We start from the raw sequence: 21,310 nt of genomic DNA on the forward strand, positions 1-21,310 counted from the left end.
AATGTCTTGTCTGCAAGTGTTCATTGATCACAAAATAGAGTAACGTGAGTAACCAACTCATTTAAATTTCAGTAATTGTAACTGCGTTACTTGATTTAAAAAAAAAACTTAGTTACATGTTAATTACAGCTAAAAGTAGGGGAATTACAGTAACAGAATTACTTTGTAACGCGTTACTCCCATCACTGTTTTTAACACAACTTGTGTTGGCCCTTTCATGCTTTAAATGGCATTACACACAATGTGTAAAAAATGAACACATAATTTTTTGCAGTGTAATACCATTTTAAGTTTTAAAAGTTTTAAAACTTCATGTTTGCACACAGGAATGTTAGCCCATCTTGTGATAAAAAATATCAGGCAAAGTACTTTAATCTTTCTAAAAAAACAAGTACAAATTAAAATTGTGTTCCATGTTTGCACACAGGAAAAATGTCAGCCCATCTTTGTGATATGGAATATCGGGCAAAGTATTGTAATGTTTAAAAAAAACAAGATCCTATTAAAATTGTGTTCCTTGCTCACTGACTGTGCATATTGTTATATGTCTGTTTCAGGGTTTTTCAAGCTGCGGGTCAGGAGCTTGGCCATTCAAAGTTGCTTTGCTATAGTAGTTTATTGCTGAAAACTGTTTTTGTACAAATAATTGCAAAATATTCGTAAAATATTTTGATATTGCAATTTGGAACTAAACTAATATTTAATTATTAAAATGACATGGATAATCCAAACTACTTGATTATAAAACAGAAAAAGATGTGTCTCATATTTTAATTTAAAAATATGTTTGTGGGACCCTGGATAGATTATACCCCTATAAGTTTGGGAACCAAGTTTGGGAGCTCAGTTTATCCACATGACAATATGATCTTTTAACAGTCATACGACACTAATAGCAGGGACTTGGGCTGATTGTCAATGTCAAGGATACTTCATTGGCAGGACTGCTTCTTCCAAATCACTTTATTCGGAGGCTAGGCAAGGTTCCTCTTTAGCATTCAGAGAACACGTAAATGAAACAGGCTAGCAAGTGCACGTCATTGCGTCATTATCTCGGTGCTTTCGGTGCTGTGCGCATAGCATTGTGGGATATGTGAGCACGAAGGCTACACGTATGCATCCTTTTCTATATATGGGATATTTTCCGAATGAAGGACTCAGTCCTTGGTTGAAATTCCGAGGATCCTCGACATTGGAGTAGTTCTTTGGCGGATGTCGATGGCGTAGCATCCTCAAAATTCTAGCTTGCGAGGATCCTTCCTTGACATTGAGAAACACCCTTGGATGCACTCTGAGAGGTTGTATACTGTATTTACATCACTATGAAAAAAATACAGGCAACCAGTTGTTGTTGCAAAGTAAATCCTGACAGGGTCATCAGGATCCCTTTGCAAAGGGGTTGTGTATCACCCTGAAGGGGGATGTACTTTGCAACAACAACTGATTGTACCTGCTTATTAAACAGTTTACATAGATGATTTCAAGTCTTCTATAAATAAAAGGCAAGACAAACATACAGTTCGGTTTAATCATTTGTAAATATAATTTCAAATGCTATGTACCGCCTAGGTGACTTGTGGTACTTGGATGTTACCAAACAATTGTTATCAAGGGATAACATATCTCAGAAATGCCTTAATGTTTGTTTGGTCATCTGTCCTCACAGATCACGTATGTCCTTTTAATGCACAATACCGTCGCCTTTGTGTTTGTGTTTGGTCATCTGTCCTCACAGATCACGTATGTCCTTTTAATGCACAATACCGTCGCCTTTGTGTTTGTGTTTGGTCATCTGTCCTCACAGATCACGTATGTCCTTTTAATGCACAATACCGTCGCCTTTGTGTTTGTGTTTGGTCATCTGTCCTCACAGATCACGTATGTCCTTTTAATGCACAATACCATCGCCTTTGTGTTTGTGTTTAGCTGTGTCCCATTAATTCACATTGGACCCCGCAATACACTTTAAAATCATGTGTGTGTGTGAATGGGCACTGTCCTTATAATAACGTTTTGTGTCATGGGCGGGGCTTGCATCTAATTATCAAATGTCCTCATAATTTAGTATATTGTCAGGTTATTATATCACAAGCTGTGTTGTGTGTAAACACATTTTGAAGTGATATCTGTGTTGTATGGCTCAAAATAAAATTTTTGATATCCTCCACATCACTGTAGAGCAAGTGGAAAGGGGTGTCCCTCTAATACACCAACAGACTTGTTTGGGGTTCAGTGTCCTTGTAAATCACAAAAACCAGTATGTGTGTGTGTGTGTGTGTGTGTGTGTGTGTGCGTGCGTGCGTGCGTATGTGCATTAGAGGTAGAAGATTTCTTAGCAGTTTAGTGATATTTAATGGTAAAATTATCACTAAAAAGATTTCTTAGCATTTATCACATTTAATGGTAAATGTTTGTAATCTATTACACTGACATTTAATCATTATCAAAAGATAGAGAATAAAAACTCAATTCTGTTCTAAAATGTTTAAAATCATGAAACAGGCTCGTGAAGGTATTAGGGTCAGCTGCTACTGGCCACTCATGGTCATGTTATTGTTATCATCACTGTCTGAGGTAATAGCAGCGGTAACAATGCTTGTGCTGCTCCTTTAGCAGACTGCTTGTTAGAAACACAGGTGCAGGTTTGCTCAAGTACAGTGTTTACCTTGTTCAAGTTCTGACTCACGCTTTGGTTCACTTTTAAATTAGGAAAGACAACTTCCTATAGGATTTATTTTCGTGATATATCAAGATTTGTAAACATAAATCAGAAAATGTATTTAGTCCTCCCTTCCTGTAGTATGATGTCCTTACTATTAATCACCCATTCACTGATTCTTTGACTCAGAGAGACATCGTCAGAGCAACATGTGAGAAGTGTCCGAAGTCCAGATATGCTAAAAATTAAAATACTCTTCAACTTGGCTTGAAGTGCCGGTATTTCTCATTGTAAGTCATTAACAATTAAAATAAATTAAATGTAAATTAGAAAAAAAAAATCTTGATGATGAGTGAATGGATATACAAAACACTGACGTCCTTATGATAAACTTTGATAACCTTTACTACAATCTGAAAAAAAAGATGTACAAAAGCAGGGGCTGTACGTATGTACCTAAAAAGTACAGCTTTGTACCTAAAGAGTGCATATTAGTAGTGTTGTAGTCAAGACCACCTAAACCGAGACCGAGACGAGACCAAGACTTTAAAGGGTCGAGACCAAGTCAAGACCAAGACAGGCCGAGACCAAGTCAAGACCAAGACCAGTGCAAGTCACTGCATTAAAAAACTTATGATAAAATGTGGAATATGCATATGATTAGGCACTTCTTGTCTGTCTGTCTGTCTGTCTGTCTGTGTGTGTGTGTGTGTGTGTGTGTGTGTGTGTGTGTATGCCATCAGAGAAGTTGATAAAATAATCAAAGGCATTGCAGATATGTGGGAATTTATTTTTGTCTATAAGCAAATAAAAGTGAACAAACTTTAAAAAGCTGAAATCAACTTAACCATTTATTCTGAATTGTCTTTCCATGGCTTACCATCCACTTGACACAATGCAGGTGTTTTTAGTAATACAATTAGAAAATTTGTCATTGGGAGAAACTTAATGCTTAAACAATGCCAACATCATATGCCAAACCTGAATAAACTGCATAAAATTAATGATAAAAAAATAAATTTGTTATGTGCCATCAGTTGTGGTCTTGACTGGTCTTGAAATAAAATTCAAAGTCTTCTTTGTCTGAGACCGAGACGAGACTGAGTAAAAATGCGGTCGATTCCAAGACTAGACCAAGACCTTTAAAAAGTGGTTTTGAGACCAGTCTCGAGAACTACAACACTACATATTAGTATGTCAAAGGTACATACAGGAATCAAATATATATATATATATATATATATATATATTGCTGTACTTAAATGGTAAGTGTTGGGAACTTTATAAGAAAACAATGCAAAAGGTGTGCACTCTTAATCTTTAAAATAAATTAAAATTTATGTTTATGTATTTTTTGTTTTAATCTAATAAAGAAAAGATGAAGAGTGCAGACCTTCTGCATTGTCAATTTTAGATAAAGGTCTTATCATCTACAGTGTTGTTAAAAAGTGTTGGCCACCCTTCCTGGATTTTTGTATGTTTGTCACACTTTAATGTTTCAGATTGTGAAACAAATTTAAATATTAATCAAAGATAATACAAGTAAACACAACATGCTGTTTTTATATCAAACAAAATCCAAACCCACATGGCCTTGTGAGAAGAAAAGTGCTGCTTCCTCCTTGTTAAAACATAATTAAACTTTGGTTTATCACACCTGAGTTCAGTTTCTCTAGTCACACCAAGGCCTGATTACTGCCACACCTGTTCCCAATCAAGAAATAACTTAAATAGGACCTGCCTGACAAAGTGAAGTAGACAAAAATCCTCAAAAGCTACACATCAGGTTGAGATCCAAAGAAATTCAGGAACAAATGAGAAAGTAGTTGAGATCTACCAGTCTGGAAAAGGTTATAAAGCCGTTTCTAAAGCTTTGGGACTCCAGCAAACCACAGTGAGAGCCATAATCCACAAATGGCGAAAACATGGAACAATGGTGAACCTTCCGGCCAGCTGACCAAAATTACCCAAGGAGTGCAGCGCTGACTCATCCATGAGGTCACAAAAGACGTCACAACAACATCCAAAGAACTGCAGGCCTCCCTTGCCTCAGTTTATATCAGTGTTCATGACTCCACAAAAGAAAGAGACTGGGCAAAAATGCCCTGCTTGGCAGAGTTCCAAGACAAAAACCAATGCTGAGCAAAAAAAACCCATAAAGGCTTGTCTCAGTTGTGCTAGAAAACATCTTTATGATCCCCAAGACTTTTGGGAAAATACTCTATGGACTGACAAGACAAAAGTTAAACTTTTGGGGGGGGTGTCCATTATGCCTGGTGTAAAAGTAACGCAGCATTTCAGAAAAAAACATCATACCAACAGTAAAATATGGTGGTGGTAGTGTGATGGACTGGGTCTGTTTTGCTCCTTCAGGACCTGGAAGACTTGCTGTGATAAATTGAACCTGAATTCGGCTGTCTACCAAAAATCCTGAATGACAATGTGCAGCCATCTGTTCATGACATCAAGCGATCTTGGGTTTGCAGCAGGACAATGATCCAAAACACACCAGCAAATCCACCTCTGAATGGCTGAAGAAAAACAAAATAAAAACTTTGGAGTGGCTTAGTCAAAGTCCTGACCTCAGTCCTATTGAGATGCTGTGGCATGACCTTAAAAAGGCAGTTCATGCTCAAGAACTCTCAAATGTGGCTGAATTACAACAATTCTGCAAAGATGAGGGGACCAAAATTCCTCCACACTGCTGTAACAGGCTCATTGCAAGTTATCACAAACACTTGATTGTAGCTGTGGCTGCTAAGGGTGACCCAACCAGTTATTAGGTTTAGGGGGCAAACACTTTTTCACACAGTGTCATCTGTGTTTGAATTTTGTTTTCCCTTTATAAAAAAAAAGTTATTTATGTGTTATCTTCATTTGTGTTATCTTTTATTCATATTTAAATATGTTTGATGATCTGAAACATTGTGACAAACATGCAAAAAAAAAAAAAAATTCCACTGTACAATTGGGAGAGCACGGAAAAAGCTGTGAACCTTTATAAGGGGATCCATCACAGTTTTTGTTAATTTTTTCTTACATTGTATGAAGTAATGAGCTTAATGTTTGGTGGCTGATTCAAGGCAGAGCAAAACGAGACCAGAAACTTGTTTTAAGTCATTATATCACATACTTATGGGACTTAAGCCTGCCAATGGGGTTTGAGAGTGGAACATTGATGGATTTAATGGATCCCCTCCATTTGTTCAGTGGCGTTTGAATCCCAAGACTTGGCTAAAGCAGACAGGAAGTGAGTACAACGTGTCTGGTGGTTTAAGTAGTGCAATCTTTTAATAGAGCATGTGGGATGAAATATGGTAATGCTGGGCCTGGAACGACAGCATGTTTTTGGGATTATGGTTCTGCATATATATTGCACTTACACAGTGGAGAGGACACAGAGCTTTGGGTTGAGAGAGGATTTGCGGTGGATTTACTTATACAACATTAGTGTATTAGGGGGGTAAAGCGGAGATGATCTAAGGGCGGAGTCTTTACTTGCCCTTGGTGCCAACTGTACAGGTGGTATCACTCTTCATGGAAATGCATCTCAAAATTACATCATTTATGCAATTTTTCAGGATTGTTTGAGAAAAATTGTTATAAAATTTCTATAATTAAAATTTTATTTTGCTTCACGTATATACATTACTTTAATTGGTTGGAGGGCATGTGCATTAACTATGATATGAAACCATTTATTCGTGCAGCGCTTCCCAGTGGGACACGCAGGTTTGTGGTTCAAACAGCGCTGTCTAAGTTGATCCACACTTGGGCAGCGCAAGCAAACAACTCATCTCTGCACTTTTCAGACGATCGTGCTGCTCTGTCCAATAGGCCGCGCATATAATTGGTCCACAAAGGGCGGTTTAATCGAGTGGCACAGTTTCCTCCCTCTTTTGATGTGTTTGGCTTCCCATAAATGTATATTTTTTCTAACAGTGTATGAAGAAACATAATGACCATTTTAACATGGATGTTGCCTGAAACATCTAGACGCTTCCTATAGCCTGTAATGAGTGTCTGAATTCTAGATGAATGTATTTTGGACCATTCCTCCTTACAAAACATCTCCAGTTCAGTTAGGTTTGATGATTGCCGCGCATGGACAGCCCTCTTCAAATCACCCCACAGATGTTCAATGATATTCAGTTCTGGGGACTGGGATGGCCATTCCAAACATATCAAAATGTACTTGTTCCTCAGCATAAATGCCCAAGTAGATTTTGAACAGTGTTTTGGGTTGTTGTCTTGTTGAAATATCCAGCCCCGGCGTAACTTAAACTTTGTGACTGATTACTCAACATTATTCTTAAGAATCTGCTGATATTGAGTGGAAACCATGCAACCCTCAACTTTAACCAGGTTCCCAGTACTGGCACTGGCCACACAGCCCCACAGCATGATGGAACCTCCACCAAATTTTACTGTGGGTTACAAGTGTTTGGAACGCTGTGTTCTTTTGCCACCATGCATAACACCCTATTGTTATGACCAAATTACTCAATCTTTGTTTCATCAGTCCACAGCAACTTACTCCAAAATGAAGCTGGCTTGTCCAAATGTGCGTTTGCATACCACGCATGTGCAGAAAAAGCTTCTTTCGCATCATAGTGCAAAGTGCGCTGAATTGTTGAACAATGCACAGTGACACCATCTGCAGCAAGTTGATGTTGTAGGTCTTTGGAGGTGGTCATCCTTCGCCTTTGCCTCTCCAATATTTTACGTGGCCTGCCACTTCTGGCCTTAATAAGAACTGTGCCTGTGGTCTTCCATTTCCTCACTATGTTCCTCAAAGTGGACACTGACAGCTTATATTTCTGCGATAACTTTTTGTTGCCTTTCCCTTAACCATAATGTTGAACAATCTTTGTTTTCAGGTCATTTGAGAGTTTGAGGCCTCCATGTTGCCACTCTTCAAAAGGGAGTTAAAAAACAACAACTTGCAATTGGCCACCTTAAATACATTTTCTCATGATTGGATGCACTTGTCTATGAAGTTCAAGGCTTAATGAGCTCACGAAAACCAATTATGTGTTCCAATTAATCAGTGCTAAGTAGTTACAGGTTTTCAAATCAACATTTGCTGCTGTCACTACCGTTGACAAGGGTGCCCAAATTTATGCACATGTCTAATTTTTTTGTTTTGATGCATATTGCACATTTTCTGTATATCCAATAGACCTCATTTCCCTACTGAAAGTTATTTGATAGATCAAAATTGAATTGCTGATCCAAACACCCAAATATTTATAAATGTAAATCATGGAAATTGTCAGGGGTGCACAAACTTTTGCATATGGCGTAAATGTTTACAGCTTGGAACCAAAAGTGTTTTTGGCCTATATAGCTAATTTTGCCCTTCATGATAACTGTGAGGGGGTGAATTTTTTTGTAACTTTTCAGTTTAAATTATACTAATCTTTTTGCATAATTAAGGGTGTGGCCACTTGACTGACAGGTGAATTATACGCACCGGCGCAACGTCATAGAATGTCTATGAACAGGTTTACGCCCACTTTTGGGGAAAACAAACTAGACTTCCCACTGACTTCCATACAAAGTAGCGGAACAAAGGAACGTTCGTACACACCCGGCAGGCGTAAATAACTTAAGAAATCACTCAGATTAAACATGTTCAGTAATTATCTGTCCACCCTCCCTGCCATAGAGCGCGAAAGATACATTAACACATTTAATTTGGTCAATATAAAAACATTTCCCATTCATTCTCACAGCGTCAAATTTGTGTAACAACTCTCCCCATTGGCCAGAGGTGTCTTACCCGGACATCTACTCGTACCTCATCGAGTCAACAGAGAAGCCAGTGAATTATTTTACTTCGTATTGAAAGTTACTTCGTGTTTATATATTATGTCTCTATATAGTACTGAGTGCACTTTTCTGTCTAGCCATACAACTAGCCTTAGTGATATTTCCAGCAATCACTGGATAGCCTTGTTACACAAATTTGATGCTGTGAGAATAAAAGGGACATGTTTTTATATTGACCAAATTAAATGTGTTAATTTATCTTTCGCGCTCTATGGCAGGCAGGGTGGACAGATGGTTGCTCGGCATGTTTAGTCTGGGTGATTTCTTGAGTTGTTTGCGCCTGCCGGCTGTGTGCGAACGTTGCTTTTTTCCGCTATTTTGTATGGAGGTCTATGGGAGGTCTAGTTTGTTTTCCCCAAAAAGGGGCCGTGACGAAATTTACAGTTAAGTTCCCAGTCCGTATTGCTGCTGTCACTACCGTTGAGCTAAGCGGGCATAGTTTCAGCAAACAGGCACCTCAGCTCCACCCACATCCCTGCTTCAGCCCATTTTTGGTGCAATAATGGCAAGATGGCAACGGTTGTTCAAAAATGCTCTTCACAAACCTACGTGTAACCTACGTTCATATTTTTTACAGTCTATGACTAAAACATACACACATCTTATTTTTCACATAAAATACATGTACAATTTCGAAACATTGCCCAGTACAAGCTGATTTCTCTCCTATAAAATAAATTCTACGAAATCGTCAAGTGCAGTTTATCTGGAGGAAATCTTGTGGTCAGCATTTAGCAAAGATGAAAACTGCTGGGTTGCCGTGTGCTGTGTTCTCAAGGGAGGACTAAGTGGGCTCAAGGTAAACGGGGCCAAAATATTATGGCTGGCTAAAAGCAAGAGCGAGAGTGTGGACTGAAAAATGGAGCAAAGAGAAAAGCCATAAACAATAATTGGAAGAATGGGTTTGCGTGAAGACGGGCAAACTTGATGAGCAGCAAGGCGCCAAAATCAATTTACTCTCACGTAATGCTCTCTGGCCTGCTTTCTTTCGATTTAATAAGGTGCTGAAATATAACAGTCTACTCAATTAAGTCAGCTAATGGAGGAACAAGCACTTCTCTGGTGAAATTACCATGTTGCTTTTTTCGTTGGACACGCTCACCATTAACATCATCTCCAGCAGATACTACAGCTTGGTGTTCTGGAATGGATGGTTGTGTCTTGGCTGTAAAAGATGATGGACGTGTGGGTGCACGGCCAGCTCATTGGCTTGGTTTGTAGCCTTATTTGAGGAAGACACCCGGCTAGGAGACTTTGGCAGAAAGAAATCGTATCATTTAGTCACCGGGAGAGGCAGAAATCAGCGATGGGCATAAATGGAGAGGCTGATCAACAGCTCCGATGACATGACAATTTCCTTGACAGCTCGAGCCACAGCTTGTATTCTTTATTGTATTTGCACGCTCGACGTGCACTCATGCATTCACAATGACACGGCCTATTTAGGAGGTGTCTGTATTTGTCAGCCTCTTGTTCAGACACGGAGGAGAGGCGATTTATTCAGACTTTTGGAGGGCGATTTTCTGGCAGTGCTAGGCTGGTGGAAAAGGTGTTGCGTGAGGAACTCTAAGGATGTTGGAAGAGCTGGCAGTGGCTGTGTTGATTGACTATTTAGACACAGATCTGAAGAAAGTCGAGGTCGATGTGTGTGACGAAACGGCAGCGAAGCTTCTCATCAGTAGTGTTCTGCACCACTGGAGCATATGACCAGGTCAAGTACTTTACTAGAGGAAGAGTGAGATAAGGAAAGGGGGAGAGATAAAAAAGGATGAGATAAAAGTCCTCTTAGATGTAGACCACCTGGTATATGAATCTCCTAGGTATAAATCTGACAACATCAGTCCATCCTATGAGGAGCGTGCTTTTAAAAGCAGGTGCTATACAAGCTCACACACACACATTTAGCTTTGTGCCAGATGTGGGAATATAATAGACTTCTGTTGCAAAGATCTAATAGTTTTTATAGTAAGGTTATACTCTCACTAAAGCAAACCCTCACACAAACCTGTTTATATAAACCATCAGAATGCAATGCATTTAGAAGCCTTTCATTAGTAGCACTTCAAGTGTCCTTCAAAATTCAGATTTTAACATTTCACTATATTTGTAAGGACACAATTTTTAGAAAATATAGCCTACACACCCACACACGCACGCATAATTCTTCTCTATGTCAGATGCAGCTCTATCTGGAGATCTTGAGGGACTCACTGAGGTCTCGACCTCTCAGCCCCGTTCACATTCATTAGCATTCATCACCTTCTCAACACGTAGTGCACTGGCCACTTGACTGCTCTCATTACTATTCAGCACAGCAACCTTAATACACAAGCACACACGCACACATACATGCACACAAGCACACAAACACACACAGAATGATTCACTAAGGACATGCAAGGCCCGGTGTTGACAAGTCCTCTTGGTGGTGTGTTGATTCCTCAGAGGCTAATAAAATGCAACACCAGGTGTAATTGGTTGAGGCGATTCTGTAAACTCACATTTGCCATTTTTAGCTAGTGTAGGCTCTTTTTGCAGTTTTTATAGTATTATTCCTCAATTAAAAACCATAATCTCTGGAAACACACCTCTGGAGAAAAAGAGAGAGAGGGAGAACCAGAGGTTCAGACCTCTCCAACAGTAATTACTATAAGGAAAAACGTCATGTATTGAGTAATGTATTGTAGTCTTAATGCTCTGTTAATCCGTGTGGCTCTGCATGTCCTCAGAGGAGATACATTAAAGATTTTCTTTGCTTTTTGCTCATCCTAGTACAGATAACCATTTGTTAAGGCAGGTTGATTTTTCAGAGGAGACTCCTAAGAGCGTCTAGAATCGATCCTTGCCTCTCGTCTCTTGATATACATTCAAATTAGCAATGTGAAAAACTACCTATTTTTAAAATCGACTAGTTGACGGGTTACCTAAATAATCGGTCTAGAGGAACCCTAAATAATTAGGATGACTGGGTTCAGCTGACCATGATTATGCATTGTAAGATTATGCCTTTACAAACAGCTGGAAGAAAAACAACATAAAGGAGAGGTTGTTACGATGATTTGTTAATCGCAGAGGTTATAAATAACCATGGTTGACTAGTCATCCTTGAGAAAAGCATCCTTGAGAAAAGCGCTATCTATTTTACATTGCCTAATCTGGACCCCCCTCCTCTAAGCCCCTCGTTCAATCAGGGACAAAGTGCCAGCCACGCTGATGCCAATCACAATTTGCATTCGAAGCCCGAGCAGCATAAATCCAATTAAGTCCCCCAAAATACAACATTTATGAAGCTTAAATGTCTTTGTGGAGCAATGAGGACACAGGCTATGGGGCTCATCAGCTTTCCTTTCTCTCAGTCTCCCACCATGCCCGCTGTCCCTGTGATTTCCATAAATATAAATCTACTATTTACTCTCGTCACTGGCAAATTCAGCAGGAAGATTTCCATTGGCGGCAGAAAAGACCTCCATTTGAAAATGTCTAATCTTGCCTGAATAGGGACGATGGGGAGAATGTCCACTGGAATAATCACGGCTTTCTACGTCCTATTGTGCGGCTGCGTATTAAATGGTGAAATTCTCGGGAAACTGTGGGGGACTTAGAAAAGATTTGCGACGGGAAATCATTTCCAATGTACTTCCTCGCAGTCAAGGTCGCAGTATGCATGAAGAGAGAGAGAAGGGCTGAGAGAGACAAAATCAGACACAGAAAGGCGGAGAAAAGATGGAGTCCACTGTCATCTATCAAGCTTTCTAAGAATCCTATTATACCTGGAGAGAAAACTTCATACATTGTGTGCTAAGCAATGGTACACACAAAGCAAGGGCATATGTATGAAAGGCCGAAGCTGTGAATCACCATTAAAGCATATGTGCCCCATGAATCCATTATTCATTCTCTCCTCAGAAGATAGAGGACAATGTGACCCCATTATAGAAAGCCATCTCTAATGAATAAAAGGCCAATATGGTCTGTAATATATGGAAATAGGCTTGTGCTGTTATCCCCTCCTGCAATTGACAGTGACCAGCTGGCATTGTTGGTGCCGAGGTCCTTCTCATCCTGGCCAGAAGGGGGAGATGTGATGACAAGAAATCAACCTTGGCTTTGCGGCTGGAGCTTCCTGTAGGTCACAGACGGGATAATAATGCAATTTAACCCAGCGGCGAACGCACGTCACACTGTAGCAAAGTGAATCATTCACCTCACCTGCATTAATGCCAATACACTGAGTCTATCTTCCTCTATCAATCAATCTGTAAGAAGTAGAAGAAGAAAGGTCCGACTTCTCGGTGGATCAGTCATTGCACAAATGAGCTGTGATCCACACAGAGAGGCCTCTTTCATCTTTTAACAGGCGGTGAGATCTATATTAAGGCTTCTTAGTCGCGTACGCTTTACACATCAGAATGCGCCAAGGCTAGGCTGCCGAGCCAGGAGTCAAGAAGTAACAAACTATTAAAATAAAAGGACAGGGGATTTTGAAAGCCAGTAACGTTCTGTTCAGCCATCCACAGCGGCTTGCGGAGAGGCTCATTACATATGTGTCATGTCGCAAAGTTTTCCGCGTTTCTTTCAGAACACAGGTGTCGCACCGAGAGTAAAGAGGTGCGCAGAGATGAACGGATACATAAAATTTAACTCTCATAAAAATGCCTGTGCTATTTCCTTCAGAAGTAAAGTTAGCAAATTGGCGGAGAAAATGTCACCCCTCCAGGTACGCGCCTCAGACGGAAACGCATTAACCCACGCGTGAGGTTTCAGCATGCGAGAGAAAGAGACGTCAGCTTAACACTGGCTTGTTTACTGCTTAAGGCAGATGTTATGTTGGGAAACTTTTCACTGGGAATTGAAAGGGAAGAGGCGGGGAATACAGGGGACAGCCTATAATGTCATACAGAGTTAAACAGAACTGTTTTTGACCATGTATTTGTTGAAGTAAATGTCTGTTGTGGTTTGTAAAAGTCTAAATTCATGAGTTATGTTTTGTGCATTCAGTAAACATTGTTGCTGTTACTCTACACATACATACAAGTGAGAATGATGGTAAAAATAATGCAGGTCAGGGTAAAATCAAATGATTTACTTTACGGCTCAAATAGTGTGAAATAAATAAAAATATTGGAGGTAAGGGCATTTCTCTTTGTCTCCTGCCATCCAATGGTCCCTGTTAATCTCCCTCAGAGATAGTCATGCAATGAGAAGCGTCTCCGAATATTCAGACTGTATTACAGAAGATATAAATAACATTAATCTTCGTATTGATTTTGTGCTTGTTTTCCTCTGCTTTGATTTGTCATAAGCATTTTTATCTGACATCTCATTAAATAAATAAACCTTTAGTCGCTAATGTACAGACAATTGATCATTAGTTCCAATGCTCAGATTTGTGTTATAACTTTACTTACGATCAATTATACCACAGGTCTGTTGAATGCTGTATTCTGATTGGTTGAGAAATGTACCATGGGTATGCATTATTTTTCGATAACCGCACACCTACTTTTTCAAATGTCTAAAAAATAGGCACCAGAGCAATGTTTGTGGTAACCGTGGTATAAGCGGATTAAGTGACTCCGGTCCTTTGAATTATTTGAAAATAATGCACACCCACGGTGTAACGGCACTCTGCGAGGGTATGCATTATTTTCTTATAATTCAAAGGCCTGTCGTCAATTATTCCTTACATAACTAGCACCCAGACAGGGATGTTGTTTAACCTTATACTCTGTATGCTAAGTGGGCTTTTTCTATTTAAATTTGATTATTTTACTTGTGTTTTTAAACATTTGTGAGGAGCGGGTCCTTCGACACAATACAATTACTTAACAACACTAATATTCCATCTGTTTACCACATTCCCAAAACAATTCTTTCAAAATTGTTCCAGCATACAACTTCATTTCTAGTAATTTTATTAATGAAGTACCCTGGGGGGAGTTGAGGGTAAATTCACTAAACAGTTGCTCCACCTTTGTGTGCAGTATTTCAGAAGTCATTTTTTGTATTTGGAAACTTGATTTCCTCCATATAAATTAGACTCATTATGAAATGTGCTGTTCATTAAACTCAGTGCTGTTTGCCTGAGGCAATTAATGCGGTGCCTGCGAAGAGCAGGTGGTAAGTGAAATTGTCTTTTATAGACATGTTTGTTAATATTTTCTATTTAACTATGGCAATGGTTATTTATAAAATGCAAATAAATTACACTATCAGAAGGAACAAGTAATTTCCCCATATTTTTATTACTCTGTCATCAGACAGCAAGCCAAATTTGTTTACATGTACTCTATACATGTTCAATAAGTGTTCATGTCAGTTTTTTGAAATGTCACGGAAAAGCAAAAGCAGCATTATGAGATGAAATGCTCTTTAAAGAAATTGACGGAAAGCGGCTACTGTAATTTTTTCAAGAAAGTCAGAATGAATGCAAAGCGCGTGACCATGCAGTGCTTTTCAGTGGTGTAAAAAGATGTGTAGAATGATTTTGCATTGATTTTTGCTGTGTGGGATTACACACTTATTGTTGTAGTTGTGCCGCCTCTACTGCTGTGAAATAATCGTAAACGCGCCACAAAAACACACATACATGAGTAATGGAGCATATAGATGAAATTATGTTTTTCATCGCTGTAAATGAGCTTTGGGAACTTGTACAACAAGCACAGGTGATGGCATCACTTCACGTTTTAGTTTACAAAAGTGAGCAGTGAGTTAGCAAGGAGGATTAGGGCCAAGCTAAAATAAAAAAATAAAACCATCTCGAGATTAAAGTCATTAAAATGTGTGAATAAAGACATTATTTAACGAGAAAAAAGTCAAAATAAATATAATTTCGAGATTAAAGTAGTTATTTAATGAGAATAAAGTTGTTATGTTTTGAGAATAAAGTTGTTATATTTTGAGAATAAAGTTGTTATATTTTGAGAATAAAGTCGTAATATAACGAGAAATAAGTTGTAATTATTTTGAGTGTTTGGAGTGATGTGAACAAGCAGATCTGCAAAGCAAATACCAAATTACATACCTGTCTTATTAATAAAACAATATGAGGGAGATGCGCTCAGAAAGGCAATTTAAGGAATCTCCCTCATATAAAAGGCAATAAAGGGGGAGATAATGTGAACGAACAAAATTCAGTGCACAAAACAGGCATGCAATGAACAGAATATTGTGATGAATAAAGGATTTTGTTCATTGGGTAGGCTAAAGTATGGAGATACACCTGAATAAAAGTGCACAGGTGATTGGAGATATTAATCGTATGCCCTAGGGAGGAATGGAAAGACTATGCGGCTTTGTGAACTAACAATTGAGATAAATGCAACGAGTAGGCTACTTTTCAATTTAGGCGTGTTCTCATGAAAGCAACAACATAAAAGCTTTACTTTAAGTGCAGACCCTTATAAAACCCTAAAAGACAACATTGAATGTGGCTTAATGCATCTACCGCTAAAGGACACGTTCGTTTCATTAAATGAAAACCAGCACATTCTGGGCTTTTCTGCTTGACTGTACATGCTTATTAATTATATATTATAGTGTGTAGTGAATTAAGTGTATTTATATATCACTGTCCTGATGCAGTAAACAACGTAAAGAATAAGCCTAAAATGAATATATTGACTTCATTTTAGGAATTTATTCTCATTAAATAATGACTTTAATCTCGAGTGAGTAGAGAAACATTGACATTTAAATAAAAATGTACATTTAAGGCTTTGGTTTTGAATAGGTCATATTAAATATTAACATGAACATTGCCAAAGATAACTGATGAGAATGGCTGCCTTGACTCTCTAAAATCTTCTGGCCACATGTTTAGCAAACCATAGAAGAGCAGAATTGATAAAAACAGGTGTGTTTAATCCCTAAAAGTGAGTTCAAGTTGAGCTGTTAACTGCAGGAAATGTGGGGTGCCCTCAGGGCTTGAAAAAGATGTGGGTTACTGGATGAACTACAGTTGCCCACACTGGGCACAGCACACAGAAGAACCAGCAAGGAAAGAGAGGTAGACCCCTGAAAATCGCAGAGATCTGACGATAAAGCCTTGCAGAATCCCATCAATATGAACATCCTAATCCACATGTGTACAGCAGCCATCATAAAAGTGTCTTTTTGTGTCGAAACATAGAGCAACAGCATTCACTTTTACCTCTGAGACGTAAAGTGTCTGCAAATACAGTAAAAAACACACTACCACTCTTAGGAAAGCTGCTTTTCCTAAGACTTCACATCCACCCTAAAAATTAATCCACTTCTCAAGGCTTGGTATGGCAGGTATGGGGCACAATGTGCTGTGATGTGATAGGGGAGCAAGGGTACACACATGCATACATTAACCCTCTCCCTGTGGTAGTCTAAGAAGTATTTACTGTATGTCAAGCTTAAAGTCAGAATGCAAAGTTGGCATCTTTGAGTGAAATAAGCAGCAATGAGGCATTGGGTAAACGAGAGAGCGAGAGAGAGCGAGAGAGAGCGAGAGAGAGCGAGAGAGAGCGAGAGAGAGAGAGAGAGAGATAGAGAGCGAGAGAGAGAGAGAGAGCGAGAGAGAGAGAGAGAGAGAGAGAGCATGCATATGAGAGCATGCAAGTGAAAGATGGTGTGATGTGGATTAAGGCTACTGACTTGGTTGCAGGTGCAGGTCACTGGGCAAAGTGATAGTTCATGTATCTTCTACTCGTACACATCAATACAGGTTTAATGAGGTCAATATCAGTGTCTCACTGCGGCAGATATAAATGAGATTTTGAAACAGACTGCAAGATCAAAAGCCATAGCAAACATGCAGGTGGTACAGTGAAGCTAAAAAACAAATCTAATAATTTAATTGAAAAAAAGTGGATTGTAGTAGGTGTATTTTGTTGCATTTTGATGAAAAACCTCTCCACTGTCTCTTCCATCAGACTGACAATTATCTTGTAAACATTTTCCACTGTTAAGTGCACCTATTTCATTGCTAAAATATTAATTAATTAATTGATTAATTAAAAAACACATTATTTTCCACATACTGCACATTTTTGTATCTCCAGATATACTGCTTTCATCAAACGCTCTGATTTTGTACAAAGCTCATCGATCTGAAAAGCGATGTGTCCCTGATTGGCCAGCTAATCTGTACGTTGTGATTGGCCTAAATACCTCTGACGTCAGCCGAAAATGTGACGCTCCTTACCATGTTTGAAAGATATGCTCACAATGCAAGGCTGACAGAAGTTAATTTACAGGCTATGAGTCCAAGCGGGAGGAATTATGATAATGTCGGTCTTGTCTACATCACCAATTCCAGGAAGACAATTGTTGCCTACAATTTGTGTGTTTGTTGTAGTCCAAAAAAAGAGATTTACGTTGGAAACGATAACTCTTTGCTTTGTCTATCTTTTTTACAGTCTATGCCCTCAACACTCAATATACAGTTCTTGACTTGTACTAATTATAAACTTTTATTAATTTTGCTTTCATAAGAGAATTCATTTTTAAACCTATCTTAAAAATACATATTGTTAGGCTTCTACAGTATGTTGAGTAAATTTATGCAAAGTATTGCATTCTTTAAATCAATCTTAAAGGTCACGTTCCTCCTGATCCCATTTTTTTAAACCCTAGTCAGTGTGTACTGTTGCTATAATAACATAAATAATACCTGTAAAATGCTAAAGCTGAAAGTTCACTGCCAGGCGATATATTTTCTTTAACAGAATTTGCCTTTTAAAGCCTACAGCGAATGGCCGGTTTGGACTACAGCTCTCTACTTCCTGCTTTAATGACGTCAGTAGAACAGTTTTTGACTAAACTCCGCCCACAGGAATACGTCAGTCACCAGCTAAGCTAACGGCAAGCTAAGCTAACGGCAAGCTAAGCTGCTATTGAATCACAACACACTAAACAAACTACACAATCAGAACTCGTTACGTATTTCTGAAATAGGGACTTCATACAACAAGGAAGACATCAGCCCATTTTGAGGACAGTGAAAACAGCGCTATACAGATAAGTCAATTGTGTGAAAAATACCGCATTTTTTTTACACGTTAAACATGAACACATTATATTGCGCACTGTAAATACAATCAAAGCTTCAAAAACACAGAAAGAAGGGAACCTTTAAAAGTACATGAGGGTTGACAATAAACTTATAAAAAAAAAAACACTCTGGATTTCATTGCGATTTTCATTATTGTATTTGTATGTCACAAGATTAATTAGGCATGTGTGAAGGTGTACTCACTCATATGGGTCACTGGTGTCTGGTCCTTGTAGCTCAGATGGGATGGGAATGCGCTTGTAGTACATCTCCCAGTCAAAGGCTCCCCGCATAGCATCCCCTGCCTGCGCCTCATAACCAAAGTGATTGTGGTCGATCACGTCTATCATGGGACACACAATGGTTTTGGGGTTCTGGGCAATCTGATCTGAGAGCAAAAAGCAAAGTGAGGTAAAATTAGTTTACCAGATACATTTAACCAACGCAACTTACAGCCCAGGCAGGTTATACATTGTTTCAACGTGTGTTTGTTAAGATTCAAACCCATGACCTTAACAAATCTGTTTTGTTACTGGTTGAGCTACACTCAGAGGACAGGAGGAGAGATGAAAGGACTGGGACTGCAGGGCGTCTCATGAGTCCCCCTGCTCCTGGATCACTTGCTCTCCACCGCTCCGCTCGACTGAGTGTGGTGACCCTGTGAAATTTAAAGCCGCTACAGCCGCTCAGCGATTAGAAACAATTACAGCGCTTCAAAGTAGGTTTGCTCCACAGAGGGACGAGCAGAAAGGACCCTCGGCCCTTCGCTCTATCTCTGTCAGTCAGCAGACGCTAAGCCGTCCCAGATCTGTCACCCACACTCTCCCTCAACACCTCTGCTCTACTGGACCATAGAGATCTTTTGGAAAGACACTTTTGGAATGTGGGCCTAAGCACAAAACAACAAAGCACTTAAACAAATTTATCAGGAACATTAAACTCAGGAGCACAATCTCCAAGGTATGTCTGTAACCACGTCTGGAACCGAGATTGTTTTAGCACTTTTAAGGATTACTCCATACAAAGCATTTCATACAGAGAGTGGATGAATCTTCAACCAACTATAACCAACATTTATCCTGGGACAGCAGCCATGTACCAGAACAATTACCATGCACCAATTAAAAGACTTTTATTAGTTATGTGGATTTTTAGTAGGGAACAAAGTAGCAATTTGGGAAAGATTCTGGGGTAACAGAAGATTGCGAATTGCAACCAACCTCAATTTTCGAAACGCAATGAGAAGCTGCGGTAGCTGCCACAGGACAAACATGTCGTTATCTAAAAAGATAAAAACGTCTCATTCTAAGCTAATAAAAACAATACAGTTCATTATGTAAAGTCTTTATACACCACTGATAATATAGTTATGTATTTTATATTGCATTTTTGTCAAGATATTCTTCTTAAAGTCCCACATTGCACATTTAAAGACCACAGAATGTAAATACATCAGTATAACTTCTTGTCTGAATGACATTCGGTTACTGCCCAGCAAAATCCTACTTGGCTTAGCAGAAAACCTGTCGAGAAGTAGCTGTTTTCCTATTTGTCCATGTTACACACTATTTTCTTGTTATAGCTTAACTTCAATTGAGAACAAATTACAAGACTACATCTGCTTAAAGCGCAATGCTAGAAGGAACAGTTTTGGCAACATGAATGCTTCACTGTCAGCTTTATCTCATTAGCTACCATCCTCTTGTCTTTTTGAAAGCTGTTGGCATTGCATTTGTTTACATGTTCTGTATGTGGTGTGCATGTGTATGTGTGTGATGTATACTGTATGAATTCAAAAAAAGGCTTTCCTAAAAAGCCAGCACACAAACAACCACCTGCATCCTCCTGCCAACACTCACATATCAACGCCTTTGTTTTCTCTCTGGCACCGAGTCTCCTCTTTCCTATCCTTCTCCAAGAACCCGCTTCGCTGTAGCGCTTACTGGGCCAGAATTCTTTGTTTGATTCTTTCCCCATTGCAGATGCATCTAACAAGTTGTCTAAATCTGAAAACCCAGGACTCCATTTGACGTTTGCCAAGTTGAGGAATAAGAAAAGTAATAAAAATTCGAAACTATCGCAGACACACTGTAATATCAGGGGATAGTATGAATATTTATGTAGCAAATAGAAGCAGGGATGGATTACAACCCATGGCAATGTCCTGGTGACTTTGACTGTCATGGTCTTTTATATCTGACGGCATATGTAAAGTAGATATTGACAGACAGACAGACAAAAGATGCTTGACCTTAGGTAATCCACCTCACAAACAATTAAATCTGTCAAAATTATTACTCATTTACATTTTTGCATTTGGTAGAGTTGGGGTACTCGAACTTGGACTCGAGTCCGGACAAAATTTTTAATGAACTCGGACTTGGGTGAATTTGTACTCGGACTTGACACGGACTTGGACATTTTGGACTCGGAAAATATCCCGAGTACAGTCGAGTCCGTGTCATGTGTAACAATAAAACCAGCATTAACTTGAGATGAGAACTTAATTATTGTCTCACTGTCTCCACCTCCTGTTATTTAACTGCAACACACTGGCAGGCAGCAGTCAGTCGCATCATACGTGCAGACAAACACACACACATCAATGCATGGCTAGCACGATGTCCTCAAAGTCAGCAAAATTTGTTTTGCTTACGAAAATCATAGAGAATTTATTTGCAAGACATCTGGTAAGAAGAAGATACCTCTATATCCCTTTCTTTTCTTTGAAATCATTTTTGGTAGGAAACTAGTTGACATAAAATAAAAATGTCAAGATGCAATAGAGG

General features: G+C 39.0%; 1 protein-coding gene across 2 annotated transcripts in view; it reads right to left on the reverse strand.

Moving 5' to 3' along the window:
- galntl6 (polypeptide N-acetylgalactosaminyltransferase like 6) overlaps positions 1 to 21,310 on the reverse strand; it is a 317,093-nt gene that overhangs the window by 48,148 nt on the left and 247,635 nt on the right. For both annotated transcript variants that reach the window (XM_055205086.2, XM_055205085.2), the window contains exon 7: positions 18,726 to 18,909. In XM_055205086.2, coding sequence (XP_055061061.2) covers positions 18,726 to 18,909 — 184 coding nt within the window. The remainder of the gene's footprint in view (positions 1 to 18,725; positions 18,910 to 21,310) is intronic.

This window comes from Misgurnus anguillicaudatus, chromosome 3, assembly GCF_027580225.2.
Source record: "Misgurnus anguillicaudatus chromosome 3, ASM2758022v2, whole genome shotgun sequence".
Lineage (NCBI taxonomy): Eukaryota > Metazoa > Chordata > Actinopteri > Cypriniformes > Cobitidae > Misgurnus > Misgurnus anguillicaudatus.